This window comes from Sebastes umbrosus, chromosome 17, assembly GCF_015220745.1.
Source record: "Sebastes umbrosus isolate fSebUmb1 chromosome 17, fSebUmb1.pri, whole genome shotgun sequence".
Taxonomy (NCBI): Eukaryota; Metazoa; Chordata; class Actinopteri; order Perciformes; family Sebastidae; genus Sebastes; species Sebastes umbrosus.
Genome location: NC_051285.1, coordinates 1,602,115 through 1,621,992, shown reverse-complemented (window position 1 = coordinate 1,621,992; position 19,878 = coordinate 1,602,115). Strand labels below are relative to the sequence as shown.

General features: G+C 41.4%; 1 protein-coding gene across 2 annotated transcripts; it reads right to left on the bottom strand.

Moving 5' to 3' along the window:
- Positions 1-3,645: 3,645 nt before the first annotated feature.
- On the bottom strand, positions 3,646-7,740 carry LOC119475184 (uncharacterized protein C11orf87 homolog). 2 transcript variants are annotated; one of them, XM_037747646.1, is made up of 2 exons: positions 7,416-7,740; positions 3,646-4,566 (listed from the first exon to the last, which is right to left on the bottom strand). In XM_037747646.1, the coding sequence occupies exon 2, from the start codon at positions 4,452-4,454 to the stop codon at positions 3,945-3,947; it is 510 nt and encodes a 169-aa protein (XP_037603574.1). In that variant the 5' UTR covers positions 4,455-4,566; positions 7,416-7,740; the 3' UTR covers positions 3,646-3,944. The 2 variants fall into 2 exon arrangements, with proteins under 2 accessions (XP_037603574.1, XP_037603573.1); XM_037747645.1 differs by having other exon boundaries at positions 3,646-4,561.
- Between the last annotated feature and the right edge of the window lie 12,138 nt (positions 7,741-19,878).

The following is a 19,878-nucleotide window of genomic DNA, read 5'->3' as shown; positions in this document are numbered from 1 at the left end:
ATCATTCCTGGTCATCGACCTCTACTGATTCCAAGTCACCAACTTACATTGATTCTTAACCACTGACCTCCTTCCATCCCTAGCTACTGACCACCACTGACCTCCATCCATTCCTAGGTACTTACCTCTATCCATTCTCAGCCATAGACCATTGATTTCTATCCACTGACCATCATCCAGTCCTAGTGAACCACCACCAATACCGCTGACCTCTATTGAATCCTAGCCACTGACCACTAGTCTTAGCCATAGACCTCCATCCATTCCTAGCCACTGACCTTCATCCTATATAGCCACTGACCATCACTGACCACCAGTCTTAGCCACTGTCTTCCTTCCATCCGTAGCCACTGACCACCATTCCTAGCCACTGACATCCTTCCATTTCTCCATCCATTCTAGCCATTGATCTCTATTCATTCCTAGCTACTGACCGCCACTAAACTCTATCCATTCTTAGCCACTGGCCTCCATTGACCTCCATTGATTCTTAGCAACTGACCTCAATCCATCCCTAGCTACTGACCACCATTCCTAGCCACTGATCTCCTTCCATTTCTCCATCCATTCTAGCCATTGATCTCTATTCATTCCTAGCTACTGACCGCCACTAAACCCTATCCATTCTTAGCCACTGGCCTTCATTGACCTCCATTGATCCATCCATCCATCCCTCGCCCCCTGCTGAAATTTATCCATTCCCCCGTCCGTGACCCCATCATTTCCCAGCCACTTCGCCCATTCCTCGCCACTGACCACCCACTCATCCATCTCTAACTGCCAATATCCATCTACAGAACACACCATTGACCTCCATTCCCTGGTCACTTGCATCCATTATTTGTCAGGGACAGCCAGCCGGTTTAGCAGATGGAAAAAGTGTCTCACAGCGAGATCACATATCTGGTTATGACTACAAGAAATCCATGTCTCTTTATTACAGAGTGCTGTTCCATTAAACCTCTTTATTTATTTATTTATGCTAAGAACATATGACTTTCCGGATTGCGAATCTATAAATTGTTCTGGAGGAAAAACCTACGTTTGAATGCAGAAAGCATTAGTCATCTTCCCGTTGACTTACTTCCAATTTCCCCTGCGAAGATAAGTGGTTTCATTCTGTTGCACTTATGCCAATGAGATAAGATAGACGCTCAGTCTGTCAGTGCGTCTTCCAGGAGGAGCTGGACGCTCGCCAAAAACTCGCCTCATATTTTCTTTCTTTAGCTGGGGCGGACAATTAGGAACATGGCGTCCTGGGCGCTGGCCAACGCACCGACTGACTGATGCTGATTCACTTCCTCTGACCTCCAATACGACAGGCTGTGGCGCCATTAACGGGGAGATGTTTAAGATTAAGGGTGGTACCTCTATGGATAACCTTCATGTCAATAAATCACAGTGAAGGATTGATGAGGTCCATATACAGTAGATGTTCTATATGCAGTGGATGGGATTTTACAGTATATACCAGCGGTCAGAACCTGCGTCTCTTTAGCTCCTCTCCAGTGGCTCCCTGTGGATTTATTAAAGAATTAGTGGAAATAAATATGTTTTATGTTTACATTTTTATTTATCATTGTTGTAGGTTTATGGTACGACGGTACAACGGAGTATTAGGGTTACATTGAGGAAAAAAAATAAATCTGAGATTTAGAGAATAAAGTCATATTACGAGAAAAAAAGTCGTAATATTACGAAAATATAGTCATAACTTTACGAGATTTTTTTTTTTTAATATTACGAGAATAAAGTCCCAAGTTTACGAGAATAAAAGTCGTAGTATTATGAGAATAAAGTCATAATATTATAAAGTAGTAATTTTACGTGTTATTTTATTTTTTTCTCGTAAAGTTATGAATTTATTTTCGTAATATAATGATTTTTTTTCTCGTAAAGTTATGACTTTATTCTCATATTACGACTTTTTTCTCGTAAACTTCAGATTTTTTTCTCGTAATATTACGACTTTTTTTCTCGTAATATTATGAATTTATTTTTGTAATATTACGACTTTTTTTCTCGTAAAGTTATGACTTTATTTTCGTAATATTACGACTTTATTTTCTCGTAAAGTTATGACTATATTTTCGTAATATTACGACTTTTTTCTCGTAAACTTCTGACTTTTTTCTCGTAATATTATGACCTTATTTTCGTAATATTACAACTTTTTTTCTCGTAATATTACGACTTTTTTTTCCCGTAATATTATGACTTTATTCTGGAAACCTCAAATTTTTCCCCCTCAATGTGTCCCTAATACTCCGTAGTACATTGTCTCTTTGGTCCTCACTGCATTAGACTTATATACTATATACTTAGACTATAAACTGTGTTACCTTCATCACAATGATCACATGTTTTGCGGCTCCAGACAGATATATATATATATATTTTTTTTTTTTTGCCTAAAATGGCTCTTTTGATAGTAAAGGTTGCTGACGCCTGGTATATACGGTCCTATATGGTATATAAATAGTGTAAGCAGTGATTCTTTGGTAGCTATATAAGGGGGATTATGCAGGAGACACTATGGACCTCCCTTTAGGAAGGTCATTTGTGGAGGTGACGTAATGAAAATCAATTTTTGCATATTATTCTGTATTTTTACTTGTTAGATAACGCTCAAACACACTCAAAGGATTTAACATAACGTATTTATTTTATAAACTTAGAATATTACATATTTTTCCCAAGGTGATAAGGCAGATTATATGAACTCCAAGAAAAAAGATGATGATGATTTACTGTAAAACATTCCAGCTCTCATGATGGCATCACATTTACAGTGAATTTCATGTAATAAAATGACACAGAATTTTTCTATCATAGGCCCACTGTGATATACAATATGAAGGATAATACAAAATAAAAAAAATAAAAAGACGGGGCACTGAAACCCCCTCTGTTGGAAGGACTCTATTAACATGTCAGGGATAATACATTATATAAATACTCAAATATTAGCGCTATAACACATTTTCAAAAAAATCTTATGTGCATCACTACAGCAAAAGAAAATGCATCTTGCATCCTTGTTAATAACTAGAGAGCTCTATACCTACAGATGTCTAACAGACATTGGAGGACCGTACTTTAGGCAATAAGTCACTTAATTGAAGGAAAAAATTACTTTACGCAAACAAATAAGCCATTTTTTTTTAATTCTACAGCCTATATTGCAGCTTTGCGCTGCCTAACAGCACCACAACATCCATTATAGTCTAACTACATACTGGTAGTGTGTCAGAGAGACATGCCAAGAGGAAGATCAGCGAGCCATTATGGTCTGTGTGTTTGTGTGTCACCTTAATAATTTAAACACGACCTGTGTGTGTGTCACATCCCCACGGGAGGAGTTTTAAAGTTTAAACATGTTTGGCATGGGGAAGAGGAGAAGAGGAGGAAGAGGAGTAGGAGTAGGAGGAGGAGGAAGAGGAAGAGGAGGAGGAGGAGGAGGGAGAAGAGGAGGAGGAGGAGGAAAAGGAGGAGGGAGAAGAGGAGCAGGAGGAGAGCTAGGAGGAGAGGGAGCAGGAAGAGGAAGAGGAAGAGGAACACGAGGAGGAGGAGTTGGAGGACGAGGATGAAGAGGTGGAGGAAGAGGAGGAGGAAGCGGAGGAGGAGGAGGAGGAAGAAAAGGTGGAGGGAGAGGAGGAGGAGGAGGAGGAAGAGGAGGAGGAGGAGGAATAGGAAGAAGAGGTCAAAAAGAGTCAAAGCAGGCAAATATACAGTCTCATAAGGAATTACCGTAACTACTAGAGTGTGTTGTTCTGTTCTGTTCTACTCTGCTCAGGATTCTGCGTTTCTATACTCGTCTACAAGCAGCAGAGATCAGAGATCAGAGATCAGAGATCAGAGATCAGAGATGGGACTTGGTACGTGGGACTTCTTTGTGCCTTATTGCTTTTCCTGTTTTATTCCACAGTCTCATTCCCTGAAGTTTAACAGTCAAGAGTCTCGGGTTCGTGCTCCAGTGTCGCCGCCGCGATGCCCTCCGGTGCGCTCTCCATTACGCAAGACTCCAGCGGCGTCTCCGTGGTGCCATCCGTTTCGCTCTCCATTACGCACGACTCCAGTGGCGTCTCCGGCTCTGGCGCGCATCTCATCGGCCTGACGATGACGCACGGCCTCGCAGTCTCCCCGGCAGTGGCGGCGGCGCGCTCGCTGTCACGCTCGTATTCCTCCTGAGCGCGCTGGATCTTCTTATTTCGGAGCTTCCTCTTGTGGAAGTGGAAGGTTGCCAGGGAGAGGAGGATGATCCCCAGGAGCACGGCCACCAGCACGAGGAGTGCCAGGGTGGAGGAGAACGGAGGGAAGAAGCTGTGGACGAGCTGCTCCGCGCAGGTGATGGTGTTGTTGTTGGCGTCCTGATGGAGACCCCCGTGACAGCGGTGCAGCGGCACCGACGGTCCCGCCGAGGCCTCGGAGGTTCTGGCTGTCATCTGGTCCATTCACCTTGTTACTTGTCTCTCTCTCTTTCTGAACCCCCCCTCCTCCACAGAACCCTTCGTGCTCTCCGGGGCTCAGCGCGGTGACACCGGCCCGCGCATGTGGTTACCTGCACCGGAAGAGAGAAGACACCATGAGACCCAATCATCCAGAACCATCAGAAACCCGCCCACCAACCCTCATTAACCGCTCCAACATTACGCACCGTTTGGCACCGAATCACAATGTTATAAACCAACATTACGCACCATTTGGCACCAAATCACAACGTTATAAACCAACATTTAATAGAGCTTAAATACTCATAATCAATATGGAAAAAACAGCTATGACATTACGCACCATTTGGCACCAAATCACAACGTTATAATCCAACATTATGCACCATTTGGCACCAAATCACAACGTTATAATCCAACATTACACACCGTTTGGCACCAAATCACAACGTTATAATCCAATTTAACGCACCATTTGGCACCAAATCACAATGTTATAAACCAACATTACGCACCATTTGACACCAAATCACAATGTTATAAACCAACATTACGCACCATTTGACACCAAATCACAATATTATAAACCAACATTACGCACCATTTGGCACCAAATCACAACGTTATAATCCAACATTACGCACCATTTGGCACCAAATCAAAATGTTATAATCCAACATTATGCACCATTTGGCACCAAATCACAACGTTATAATCCAACATTACGCACCATTTGGCACCAGATCACAACGTTATAATCCAACATTACGCACCATTTGGCACCAAATCACAAGGTTATAATCCAACATTATGCACCATTTGGCACCAAATCACAACGTTATAATCCAACATTACACACCGTTTGGCACCAAATCACAACGTTATAATCCAATTTAACGCACCATTTGGCACCAAATCACAATGTTATAAACCAACATTACGCACCATTTGACACCAAATCACAATATTATAAACCAACATTACGCACCATTTGGCACCAAATCACAACGTTATAATCCAACATTACGCACCATTTGGCACCAAATCAAAATGTTATAATCCAACATTATGCACCATTTGGCACCAAATCACAACGTTATAATCCAACATTACGCACCGTTTGGCACCAAATCACAATGTTATAATCCAACATTACGCACCATTTGGCACCAAATCACAAGGTTATAATCCAACACTACGCACCATTTGGCATCAAATCACAATGTTATAATCCAACATTTAATAGAGTTTATACTCATGAATATGGAAAAAAAGATATGACATTACGCACCATTTGGCACCAAAGCACAACCTTATAATCCAACATTACGCACCATTTGGCACCAAATCACAACGTTATAATCCACCATTACGCACCATTTGGCACCAAATCACAACGTTATAATCCAACATTACGCACCATTTGGCACCAAATCACAACGTTATAATCCAACATTTAATAGAGTTTATACACATCAATATGGAAAAAAAGCTATGACATTACGCACCATTTGGCACCAAATCACAACGTTATAAACCAACATTACGCACCATTTGGCACCAAATCACAACGTTATAAACCAACATTACGCACCATTTGGCACCAGATCACAACGTTATAATCCAACATTACGCACCATTTGGCACCAGATCACAACGTTATAATCCAACATTACGCACCATTTGGCACCAAATCACAACATTATAATCCAACATTACGCACCATTTGGCACCAAATCACAATGTTATAAACCAACATTTAATAGAGCTTAAATACTCATAATCAATTTTCGATAAGATTTAGGGGAACCAAATTATGGAGTAGCTTTTCACATCTATCAATAAACTGTTCATCTGTCAAATGTTTCAAAAGTCGCTTAAAGGGTCATTTTAATTGCTGTCTTGTAATTGCTTCTCCTCCATGTAGTCCATGTATCTGTTTTTATGTTTTTTTATTTTTTCCCACTCACGATGTTGATGGTTACAATTACCAAGAAGTCATTATAGATATTTAAATCAATATTCTCCTCACAAACACTAACCATACACACACACACACACACACACACCCACACACACTTATTTTTTTTGATATATTAACTGTATTGTTATTGTTGTTATTACATATATCTTGTCCTAATTGTTCGTTATCACTGCTATGTAGTCATATTATTTCTTTATATTAATCTTGTCTCTAGATAGAGGCTTCAGATAAGCCCAGTGGGGTTTTTTTTTGCCTCTTCCTGCACTGTATATTATTCATTTATTTATTTTTGTCATGTTGTATAGTCTTAAATTGTGCAAAATAAATAAATAAATAAATAAACAAATGAACAAATAATTATTATTATTTTTATTATTATTATTAATAATAATAATAATAATAATAATAATAATTATTATTATTATTATTATTTATTATTATTATTATTATTATTATTATTATTATTATTAATAATAATAATAATAATTATTATTATTAATAATAATAATAATAATTATTATTATTATTATTATTCGATATATTTACTGTATTGTTATTGTTATTATATATATCTTGTTCACTATTATGTAGTCATATTATTTCTTTATATTAATCTTGTCTCTAGGTGCAGATAAGCCCAGTGGGTTTTTTTATCTCTTCCTGCACTATATGTATATTATTCATTTATTTATTTTTTGTTATGTTGTTTAGTCTTAAATTGTGCATAAACAAATAAACAAATCAATATGGAGAAATAAAACAGCTATGATTATAAAACAGGGTAGAAGGCTGCACAATGAATCATCTATTGTAATGTGTGCAGGCCTACAAAGATTTAGCCAAACAGAATCCATCATCCTCTCATCCTCTCCTCCTGCACCTCCATGCTCACGAAGCAGCGTTTTAGGACACTATAATGTCACAGGATATAACCTTGCATTAAATGCATTAAATGCATTAAAATGAAAGGTGATTCTTACCTGATGAAACAGTCAGTTCGGCGCACAGTCAATGGAGAACCAGATCACGGTGACGCATTTCATACAATGAGATGCTGCTGCTGCTGAGCTCAGATCACTCAGGATGCTTCTCTGATTGTCGCAATCCTGCACAGGATAGCACTCCCTCTCCAGCTGAATACTATAAGCAGCCTATAACGGAGGAAAATCCCTCAGTGTGCGTCCATGTGAGGGGGTTTTAGATCAGAAAAGAGCTGGTTTTCCTCTAGAAAAGGAGTCCCCTCCTCCAGGCATCCTCTGCTCCTCTCAGCATCTGAATGAAGAGCTGCAGCTGCATTAAAGGTCCAGTATAGTCAGCAGACAGGCAGGGGTGGGTTTTATCTTCAAATGTAGTCTATGCAACACCAGAGTGCTTATAATCCCCCTCTAATCAACATAATATATTCACTTCATGCTTGAATCAAATAATGCATGAATCATTTTAGATATGGGATGGTATAACCACATGCATTCCTGAGGGTGTGGTCAGTCAAATGCTGCATGATTTGAAGCGTTTAATCCTCATTATGAGGTGTAAATAATGTCCCATCTGTCATGCATTCATGTGAGCCAAACTAATTATAGATTATGTGCCAATTATTAGCTTTTTGCAAAGAAAAGTTGCATATTTTTGGACATCTCTACCTTTCAGGTATATAGAATATGTGCATAATAATGTATATTTATCACAAATGTACAGCTGAAAATTTGCTTTAACCTTAATTTTTATATGTTAATTTACTGCCAGTTCTTCTGCCAGTTCCTATGGTAAAGTAGGTGGTGCCAGTATGCAACCTCAAAAGCAACGGTTGCAATCTGCCATAAAACGTAAAGAAGATGAAGCAACTGTGCCCGGTTGAAGCAGGAAGTACCACGACATTTCCACCATAAATTGATGCAGAAAAGGCACAAATTGATGCATAAAAAATCATCAAAGTGTTTGATGCTAATATGCAGATTGTGAAACTCTCGCGAGACGGTTAAGATTAAGTATTGAAATTGAATAGTTAAGTGAGGCATTGACCTTTAATGGCTAAGGTTAGGATTAGGGATGCACCGATACCACTTTTTACAGATCGAGTACCAGTACTTACATTTGGGTACTCGCCGATACCGAGTACCGATACCAGACTGAGTACAAGTACTTACGTTTGGTTACTCTCCGATACCGCGTACCGATACGAGTACTTCTCTGTGCCAAAAGACCCTCGTTAACAGCCAGCTGGAGGGTGTGAGCGACACATGGCAGGCTGGGGAGTCCCGCATACGAGGCGGTGCGCCGCGACCGGCTCTAGGTCGGCTTGGAAAGGCTCGGGGCGAAGGTGTCCTTAGTGCGCCCCAACCGCATCGTGCCCCACAGGGCGGGGCTCGGCCCACGTGAAAGGCACCAGGGGTCTGTGGTGATGTCTACAACCCACCTGACCCTTCTTGAAACACGGAGCAAGGAGTCTAACGCACGCGCGAGTCAGAGGGTGCAAGCGAAACCCCGTGGAGCAATGAAAGTGAGGATCAGTGCGCGCCGGGTGAGGTGGGATCCCGGCCCCGCGGGGTCGGGCACACCACCGGCCCGTCTCACCCGCACCGTCGAGGAGGTGGAGCGTGAGCGCGTGCGATAGGACCCGAAAGATGGTGGCGAGAGGTTAACGTCACACTGCCATAAAGTGGTATCGGTGCCGTTCTGCGAGTACGAGTACATGAGCACAGTATCGGACCTGATACCCGATACTGGTATCGGTATCGGTGCATCCCTAGTTAAGATAGGTCGTCGGGCATCGAGTCTCACAAGAGTTTTTTGCAAATTATTGCAAGTAACTTGCAATTTGGGGGTTACCCTCTAGATACAACCAATTTCTTGGGGGAGGACCCCCCCCCCTTTAAAATGTGTCCTCCCACCAAATGTTGAAATTAAAACCTACTTCCCTGATAACTGTTAATCTTCATAGACTTAGTGTAGTCATGAAATCCAGTCTGGAATTCAGGAAATGTTCTAAATATAACTGTTAAGCACTTGATTTCATATTAAAACGACTCGTGAATAATACATGTTACACTCTCACTTTTACTCTCGGTGAAGAGATTACATCTTTTACAAATAAAGACACTTAAAGACACTAATTTAGACCTCCAGCAGATCGAGCTCAGCTCCTCCCTGACTGGAAGATTGCTGCAGGCTGTGTGACATGAACTCCAAATATAGAAGTGTGGGCAGCGAGGAGACGTCTCTCTACAATGAGGACACACCTTGACCTACCTTAAAGCATTGTAAAAAAACATGTCTCCATACTTTCCCATACCAAAAACTCATTCTCCACTTTGTGTTTTTATGACGGATCGTGTCGGCTGTACCAAAGTTTCTTGGCGTCATATACATTAGATGATCTGCATCCCAGTTCCACACTACATACTAACGCTAAGCAGGTTTGAGTATGTAGTGTGTTAACACCGGAAAAGTGGTAAAGTATGCATACTAAAAAAAACACTGATCTTTAAGTGTGGTGTTGATTGATGACACCATTTCCCCCCCGATGCATAGCGATGAATAGGATGCTCACAGCCGTGAAATATTAAAATAATATTTGGCCGGAAGTAAAACAACTTTGTGTACACATCAGGAAACAAACTAACAAACAAAATATACTGAACTATCAGTAGTTAGTCTGGGGAGCACTGTGAGGAAGGTGTAGCACTCAGTGGTTCATCCAGAAAGGCACGAGGAAGTACGAGGTATTGTCCCCCAGACTGAAGCTTCACCTCTCGCCCCTCCAGGACGGAGCCAGCCTTCCTGATGTTGATGTTTGTTGATTCTGTTGGAGTCAGCTGCTCTCAGTCTGCTGCCACAGCACAGAGACGAAGACACTGACCACCATCAAATGATCGACTCTGTCGCCAGACAAGAACGTCGATATGGAACGATTCTGCAAAAAAAAACCTGGATAACGTCAAGTAAAGCCTTTTTAATCCTCACTTTCTACAGCATGGCAACTACAGCATGGTTAAAGTTCGGGAACACTTGGTTAAACCTGCAACGAAACCTGCAGAAGATGATGATTCATTAGGAGTCATAAATGGTAAGTGGACTTGCATTTATGTAGCGCTTTTCTCATCTACCGACCACTCAAAGCGTTTTACACTACATGTCAGCATTCACCCATTCACACACACGTTTATACACTGATGGCAGAGGCTGACATGCAACCTGCCCATCAGGGTCTAATCTAAATACTCATTCACACACCGATGGCTCAGCCTTCGGGAGCAATCTGGGGTTAAGTATCTTGCTCAAGGACACTTCGACATGTGGACAGAGGAGCCGGGGATCGAACTTTCCGATTGGTGGACAACCTGCTCTACTTCCTCCGTTTTTGGTCTCCACCACCAACTACTGAGGGAAATATCTCTTCAGCTGCTAAATGCTCCACTGTGTTCACCAGCTAGTCTCTGACTGGGTCTGGCTGCTGTTTACGGCTGAGCAGGTGGTATACGGAGGCTTTTTACATACTCAAGTAAAGTAAAAGTACCTCAGAATTGTACTTAAAGGTCCCACATCGTGCTCATTTTCAGGTTCATACTTGTATTTTGTGTTTCTACTAGAACATGTTTACATGCTGTAATGTTAAAAAACACTTTATTTATCCTATACTGTCTGCCTGAATATACCTGTATTTACCCTCTGTGTCTGAAACGCTCCGTTTTAGTGCATTTCAACAGAATTGCAACGGAATTGCGTTGCTAGGCAACAGTTTGGGTCCATGTTTACTTCCTGTCAGCTGATGTTATTCACATACACTGCAACAGGAAATAAACTGGGACACATTTAGAATGTTTACATTTAAAACCATGTAATTGTCTAAATATTGTATATTTGTGACATCACAAATGGACAGAGATCCTGACGGCTTGTTTCAAACGCACAATTTCTGAATACGGGCTGTGTGTATTTCTCCGTATATATTGAGTGTTTTGATAGTTTAACAGTATTTATATAGCACTTAAACCTTCTTAATAATATACAATTATTTTACAATATGGGACCTTTAAGTATAGTTCTTGAGTAAAGGTAATTATTTGCATTCCACCACCATGAGACATTGAACAATCAGCAGGAAGTAGCTGGCTCTGAGCAGCGCTTCTTGGGCCAAAACACTGTGTGTTATATCTGACGTCTGGTTGTGTTTGATAAATGTGAGATTGATTTATGTATTAAACAAATTGTGTTTTTCCTATTCTAGATGTTTTTCTACATGGTGAGTTTATTTAATGTCTTGAATTTATCTTTATATTATACTGTATATTTATATTACACCACAGCGGCTCATCTGTTGTTTAAATCATGTCTAGTGGAGGCTTTCAGCTGCATAAAATATGCACAAGTTCTGAAATTCATCTCAGAAATGATAAACCTTACAGCAATACACAGATTAATTCTGGGTGTTTTAAAACTTTTTGCAGCAGAGTCTCAACCCATCAGCAGTGAGCTGTGAGGAAATGTGAGGATTTGGGTAATAAGGGACTTAAATTTAGCCTTAAATCTTAGAAGTTTTCCCAAAAGTCTCTCCAAAGTCAATATATTGTGCAGCACAGAGCCTCAGTTAAAGTACAACGCAGCATGATGTGTAAAACACTGTGTATTAATAACGGATAAAAGAGGAACGTTTAATCAGATAAAAGTCTTTTTTGTAGTGGTACCACAAAGCGTTTAAGATTCTCCCGGTAATTTCCCCGTCCTACTCGTGGACATGCTCCACCGCCGGCGAGGCTCCATGAAAAATGAATGGCCTCGGAGGGAGAGAGAGGGAGAGAGAGAGAGAGAGAGAGGGTCCCTGGATGATGAACTCACTGAAGATGAGTGCATACTGAAAGATTTATACTAAACTATTCATGCACAGTTTAAAGCCTGGCACATGTGTTAAATGGAGAGTGATTATAGCACTTATTTTTAATATTCATACAGGTCTGCTCAGTTTTCCAGGTCAAACTGACCCGGCATTAGACCACCCGACCCAACTCCCACCAGAGAGGAAACACTTAACCTTCAAATAAGTGGAATAACTTAGATAAGAATATCCCTCGGGGGGTTCTGAAGGTCGATGTAAAGAAGAGGATTTTCTGTTGCAGCTGTGCAGGAAATCCTGGAGTAGAAAAAAGAAGTCTTCAAACAGATTGTCCAGCTGTGTATCGCTGTCGTCAATGAGGAATCGTACAAACTGAGATAACCATGCACACATTCAGTCGCTCTCTCTGAAGGCACTCGTGGTGCAAAAAGTGACAAGTTATGTGAAGAATGAAAAAAGATCTTGAGAGAGATGTCTAAACCCGGTCCAATTTCACACCTCGGCACACTGCGTGCTACCTGCCCATCACTTCTTCACTGCCTGCTGAGGCTGGAAACGAGGCTGATGAGAGAGAGAGAGAGAGAGAGGAGGAACCACAACAGGGAAGTTGAGCTGAAAGATGTTGAAACACTCTGTAGAGCTGCAGAGAGTTAGGTGATAACCAGAGACTGTATATACAGTAAGAGGTGGACGTAGTCAGCGTGACGTCACCCATTACTTTGTGTACTGACGTTTTGAGGCCTCGAGTTTGGCATTTTGGCCGTCGCCATCTTGGTTATTTGCAACCAGAAGTGACACGAGAAGGTGGAGCTAAGTAGTATGAGGTAACCCCCAAATTACTGATTACTTGCAAAAACGTTCTCTCGCGAGACTCGCTGCCCGACGACCTAGCCTTAAAGGGACTGTTTGTAACTTCTTACACATATAAATCATTGTGGGTCGGTGTCCCATGCGCGCTCGCGTGTGGCTACGCTGTTCAGTCTCAGACTCCAACACAAACTACAGTGAAGCACCAAAACCTCTTGGTTGTATCTAGTGAAGCCCGTCTGTTAAACAGTGTTGGCCGCGGTCGGAGGATGCGGGATAGATCGTAGCTTTGGTCTCCAGGACCGGAGTCTCTGCTGTACTCTGCTCCTCTGCTCCTCTGCCTGCCTTCACTCACACACCACGCTCGTTCTCACTCTCTCGTGCATGCTGCTCACTCCACACTGCAGAAGAGTTAGTTTAGCACTGAGAATATCTAGTGAATGTTCAGTGGACGTTTGTGCAGAAATAACTGCTGCAGCTCCTCCAGACCAACAGAGGTTTCCCGTGTCTTGTGAAGTGACGGGGCTCCGCAGAGAGAAACGTTATCGTCTCCCACCAAAACTCCGGCGTCTCCCCCGTTCCCTCTGGCCGCGGTCGGGAGTTCGAGGCAGCAAAAGCCAACACTAGGATCAGCATTGATTCATGGAGAGACCTTCGTCTGGTCAGCTAACATTACTGCCAAGCAGCTGAAATATAGAGTGATATTGTGCTTTTAGCTGACGTGTGTCTCCTCACTGTGTTGAGAGATGCTCCTTCATGTCTATGTAGAACGAGCACAAGCGCCAGCAACAGGACGCTGACTTTAGTTGACTCAACGGCCACAGGTGAAGCTGTTAACAAGACATTTATGATTCTTACAAACAGTCCCTTTAAATAATGTGTTGTTTTTAATCTGTATGAATCTTAATCTGCAAGTAACTAAAGTTATCAAATACATTTAGTGGCATAAAAAGTACTTGTTTCCTTCTGAATTGTAGAGTAGAAGTAGAGAGTAGTTCCTCCGCTCTGTCGGTTTCATTATAAAGCCAAACTATAAGTGAAACTACGTGTTTCTCTCTGTTAATGACTCATTATGTTTCTGCCTATTATTATTGAGCCACTCTATTGTCTTCCAGTGCCAACGCGCTCTGACTGCAGCTTGTGTTAATCAGGATTATTAACTGTAATGAGAAGGATTTGTGGGTCTGAATGCTAAACACATATTGATGTGCACGCTGCTGTCCAGTCAGTGTGTGTGTGTGTGTGTGTGTGTGTGTGTGTGTGTGAGAGACGTTGAGCGTCTTCATGTGAAGGAGCTGATATCTTTAAAGCTGCAGGCCATCTCCAGGCAGCAGCCGTTCTCTTGATATTCCCTCCACGCGCACACACACCACTGCTTTCACTGCAAGTCTCTGTCAGCAGAATTTCTAATGAACTGCACAAAATCCAGTTTACCATGCATGCACTCATGCATGCATACACACACACACACACACACACACATAGACCAACTTTCCCTTTTGTGCACAACAGAAATGGCTTCAGGAAAGACTGAATGAGGCACACAGAAGAGAGGAAATGTCTTTCCACAAATTGATTTTTCTTTTTTCTTAATGATGACCCTGTCACCGAGCGCCGGCGTGTGATAAAGTGTGTTCATTTACTTTATGAGGATTTTACATTTTGTGCATTCTAGATGGAGACACACAACCTCCTCCCTGCTTTGTGAATGTCTTTATTGGAGGGTGACAGTATAGAGGAAAGGAAACGTGGGGAGAGAGTTATGACATGAACTGAACCGCGGACGTTACATTAGCCGCTAAGTGACCAGGACACCCACCTGGAAAGATTGTATTTATACTAGGGCGGTTAATCGATTAAAATATTTAATCGCGATTCTATTTAATCGCAAAGATTGTCCATAGTTAATCGTTATTAATCGTAAATTGATAGGTGACTGTGTGGAAGTGAATGGGATCATTCTTTTATGTGTAAGGCAACATCAGGCTAACACAAATGTGATGTTGTATATGATAAATATGATGTACTGGATTTCAGACCCCAGGACGACTAGCTGGTGAGATAAATAAATAGATAAATAAATAAATAAATAAATAAATAGATAAATAAATAAATAAATAAATAAATAAATAAATAAATAGATAAATAAATAAATAAATAAATAAATAAATAAATAAATAAATAAATAGATAAATAGACAAATAAATAAATAAAGACCTCATCATCCCCGGCCTCCACCCCTTATGGAGTTTCACACTGTCTACAGTACAGCGCCTGACTTCTGCTTCTGCTCCTGTCATAATTCCTACGGTCGCTAGAGGTCGCTGTCATGTTCTTTTATATCTTCTTTCGGTGATCTACCACATGAATAGATGTTAAACCTACTAGTGGGTGTAGTAGGCCCCTACTGAACCACATCTATGGTGCTTATAGCGACTGATAACGCCTATTTAATATCTAGTGAATGTACAGTGGACGTTTGTGCAGAAATAACTGCTGCAGCTCCTCCAGAACAACAGAGGTTTCCCGTGTCTTGTGAAGTGACGGGGCTCCTCAGAGAGAAACGTTATCGTCTCCGACCAAAACTCCGGCGTCTCCCCCCGTTCCCTCCGGCCGCGGTCGGGAGGCTGAGGCGGGAAAAGCCAACACTAGGATCAGCATTGATTCATGGAGAGACCTTGGTCTGGTCAGCTAACATTACTGCCAAGCAGCTGAAATATAGAGTGATATTGTGCTTTTAGCTGACGTGTGTCTTCTCACTGTTTTGACTGATGCTCGTTCATGTCTATGTAGAGCGAGCACAAGCGCGAGCAACAGGACGCTGACTTTCGTTGACTTAACGGCCACAGGTGTCGAAGTTAACAAGACATTTATGAACCCTTTTAAATATTATATTTATCATGATGACATAATCAGACTGTACAGTTTCTGTAAAAGGTTGAATACTGTCTTTACCATTAAAGGGTGAATTTCAACACTGTTTTCTACTGAAAAACATTCAGTGTGTTTAAATATATATATATATATATATATATAATAAGACCTCAAACTTGTATAAACATCCTTGTTTGTTGACTGACGTCGTTCTATCGATCTCTTCTTCAGTCGGTGGATGGTACATCATCATCATCATCATCATCATCATCAGTAGCAGCTCACCTCTCCCACCCACCTCCAGGCACTATGATCATCCTGCTATAGCGTCGACACACAAGTTCACATGATTAAACCCACACTTTGCTCAGAAGTGATCACACCCCCCTCCCAGTTGATGATGAACAACTCGGTTCCTAAGCAACCGCGGTCCTCTCGGTGTGTGTGTGGTGGGTTTGCATGTTTCTCTCTCCGTGTGTCTGCATGCATGCGTGGGAAATCCTCCAGGCGCTTTCACTTTTCCCTCCCACGGTCCACAGACACAGCCGCAGCGAACACTTTAAATTACCCCGACGAGTGTGAGTGTGTGAGTAGGTGGTCTGATGGAATCAGTGCATCATGGGTAGATGAGTGTGTGCGAAAGGCTCCGTCCCCTTGTGACAGCTGTAAATATAGAAATAAATGGTGGAATGATTCAAAGGTCTCATGTAGCATATCTCTAAATGACCCCTCCAGTTTTCATGCATCTACATATCGAAGGTATATGTTGCAGCCTCGAGGCTTTAGTGGACTAAAACTATAAACCTTGTCCTCTGTACGGCACAACAGAACTGGTCTAAGACTGAGAAGATTAACCAATGAGGGAGCAGTTAGATATTCTGTTTACAAAGATTTGGGCATAGGTGGAAATGTCACGGGGAGGTCACGAGTAGGGATGCACCGATACCGATACCAGTATCGGGTATCGGGTATCGGGTATCGGGTCAGATACTGTGCTCATGTACTCGTACTCGTAAGACAGCACCGATACCACTTTACACTTTACTCCCCGTCACGGTGCGGGGAGCGCTGTAAAGCTGCGGCCGCGAGCCACCTCTGCCCCGAGCCTTTCTTAGCCGACCTTGAGCCGGTCGCGGCGCACCGTCTCGTATGCGGGACTCCCCAGCCTGCCGTGTGTCGCTCACACCCTCCAGCTGGCTGTTAACGAGGGTCCTTTGGCACAGAGAAGTACTCGTATCGGTACTCGGTATCGGCGAGTACCCAAATGTAAGAACTTGTACTCGATCTGAAAAAAGGTGTTATCAGTGCATCCCTAGTCATGAGTATAGTTAAGAGTCCTCATCTCGAGACCACGTCAGGGACGTGTCTCTTCGCCCTCGTTGGACGAATAAGAACCATAGAAATCAAAATAATAAGCATCATATCGTTGGTGTTATTGCTCGTCTGCTTCTTCTGTTCTGCTATTTCTATTGCGAGCTCCCGTTCATGCCGATCTTCAGTTGATATCGTCCTCTTAAGTAGCAGCGTTAATGTCAATTCTCCATGTACTGTGTGTATCATTGCATTAGTAGTTATGTGTTGGCATAGTGGGAGAAGATAAAATATAAAAACAAGTTCTTGAAACAGTCACAAATAATAATAACAAATAAAATAGAGAAATTGACGATAAAAGTAGGAAAAAAATTTGCTCAAAATTACAACATCATATAAATAAAAAACACAACAGAGTAATAAATGCAATATCAGTCAAAATAATCTCAATTTGATATTTTTTCTAAATCGTTCAGCCCTAGTATTGACTATTGTTATGCACCAAAACACCTTGTATGTGAAAACTTACTTGGCAATAAACCTGATTCTGATTCTGAACGTGTGCCCGTGAATTACTTAATTTGTGCAGGGGGGTTTAATAGTTCCCACTTCCCATTAAAATGTATGAGCATGTCTCTGCCAACCAGCAGCATGGCGTGGCAGTGTGTGTCCAATAGGACGGATCCGATGCTCCTCACTCCGTCTGTTTCCTGTCCCCCGTTTTAATAGTCTATGATATTGTGACATTCCCAGTTTGTCCTGTTGTTGTCATTCCTCGCTTGTTGTCTTGAGCCTGGAGGGTTTGTTAAGCTGCTGAACATCCCTCCCACTCCTCCTCCTCCTCCTCTTCCTCCTCCATCACCACTATCAGTTATATTAACAGCAGCCTGAAGCGTCCTCCTAGCATGTTGCTCCGCGTAGTGACAGGAAACCTTCTCTATGGCCTCTCTCTCTATATAGTAATACTCTCTATTCTACTCCAGGCTTCGCCCTGCCATCCAATTTGTCTTCTTTTTTTTTCTGGTGACAATGAAGCATTTTTATGGCCGTGCTGATGTCATCACATTTCTGTTTGTCCCTCATCTCCCGGCGGCACAGCTTACAGGGAAATGAATTATACAACACAATAGAGAGGATGGATGTTCCGCAGTCAACTTGAGGCCAGTTCTCCCTAACATGACTTGGCTTATGTTTTCCATCCAGCAAGCTCTACAACTCAACGATCTGCCAGCATCCTTTAAGAGTTATGTTCTCCTCCTCCTCCTCCTCCTGTTAATTATGTATCACCCCTAAGAAGCTGCTGGAGAACACACGTGGTCTGTCAAGTTTACCCTTAATTGGCCCAAAGGCCCCAAAAATAGCACACATCAAGTGTTCCTACGCTAATTGTTAGTCATATCCAAGCCCCCTATATGCATTGTTCTGTATAACCACACACTGCATGTGAATCCACAGGAGACACACACAGACTTTTAAATGATTCATTGATTTAAGTGAGCAGCTCAGGCAGAAGTACACAGTATACTCATGCATGCAGCCGCCGGGCTTTGAGCTCCCCACTGGGATTGTGTGGGGGGCGACTGGTGTTGTACAGAACGTCTCCGTATGCGTGGACGGTGTGTTTGTTTGTTTTAGCCGCTCTGAGCTGCATTTGAAATATTTAGTCTGATCTTATTTGTTAGAATTTGTATAAAACTGGATTCATGTGTGATGATGTTATAGTCCCCATAGGAGACATTTCATTGACCTCACTGTATATAATGACCTGTGGTGACCTCTAGGACAGGGGTCAGCAACCTGCGGCTCTTCAGCTCCTCTCCAGCGGCTCCCTGTGGATTTATAAAAAACAAATTAATGGAAATGAATAACTGTTCTTTTGTTTACATTTTCATTTTATTTATCATTGTTGTAGGTCTATGGTACGACGGTACGACGGAGTATCAGGACCACATTGAGGGAAAAAAAAAATTCGGAGATTTCGAGAATAAAGTCATAACATTTTACGAGAAAAAGTCATAATATTACGAGAATAAAGTCAGAATATTATACAGTAGTAATTTTACGTGTTATTTTCTTTTTTTCCCGTAAAGTTATGACTTTATTCTCGTAATATTACGATTTTTTTCTCGTAATATTACGACTTTATTTCTCGTAAAGTTATGACTTTATTCTCGTAATATTATGACTTTTTCTCGTAAAATGTTATGACTTTATTCTCGTAATATTACGACTTTATTTCTCGTAAAGTTATGACTTTATTCTCGTAATATTACGACTTTTTTCTCGTAATATTACGACTTTATTTCTCGTAAAGTTATGACTTTATTCTCGTAATATTATGACTTTTTCTCGTAAAATGTTATGACTTTATTCTCGTAATATTACGACTTTTTTCTCGTAAAGTTATGACTTTTTTCTCGTAATATTACTACTTTTTTTCTCGTAAAGTTATGACTTTATTCTCGTAATATTACGACTTTATTTCTCGTAAAGTTATGACTTTATTCTCGTAATATTATGACTTTTTCTCGTAAAATGTTATGACTTTATTCTCGTAATATTACGACTTTTTTCTCGTAAAGTTATGACTTTATTCTCGTAATATTAGGATTTCATAGTTG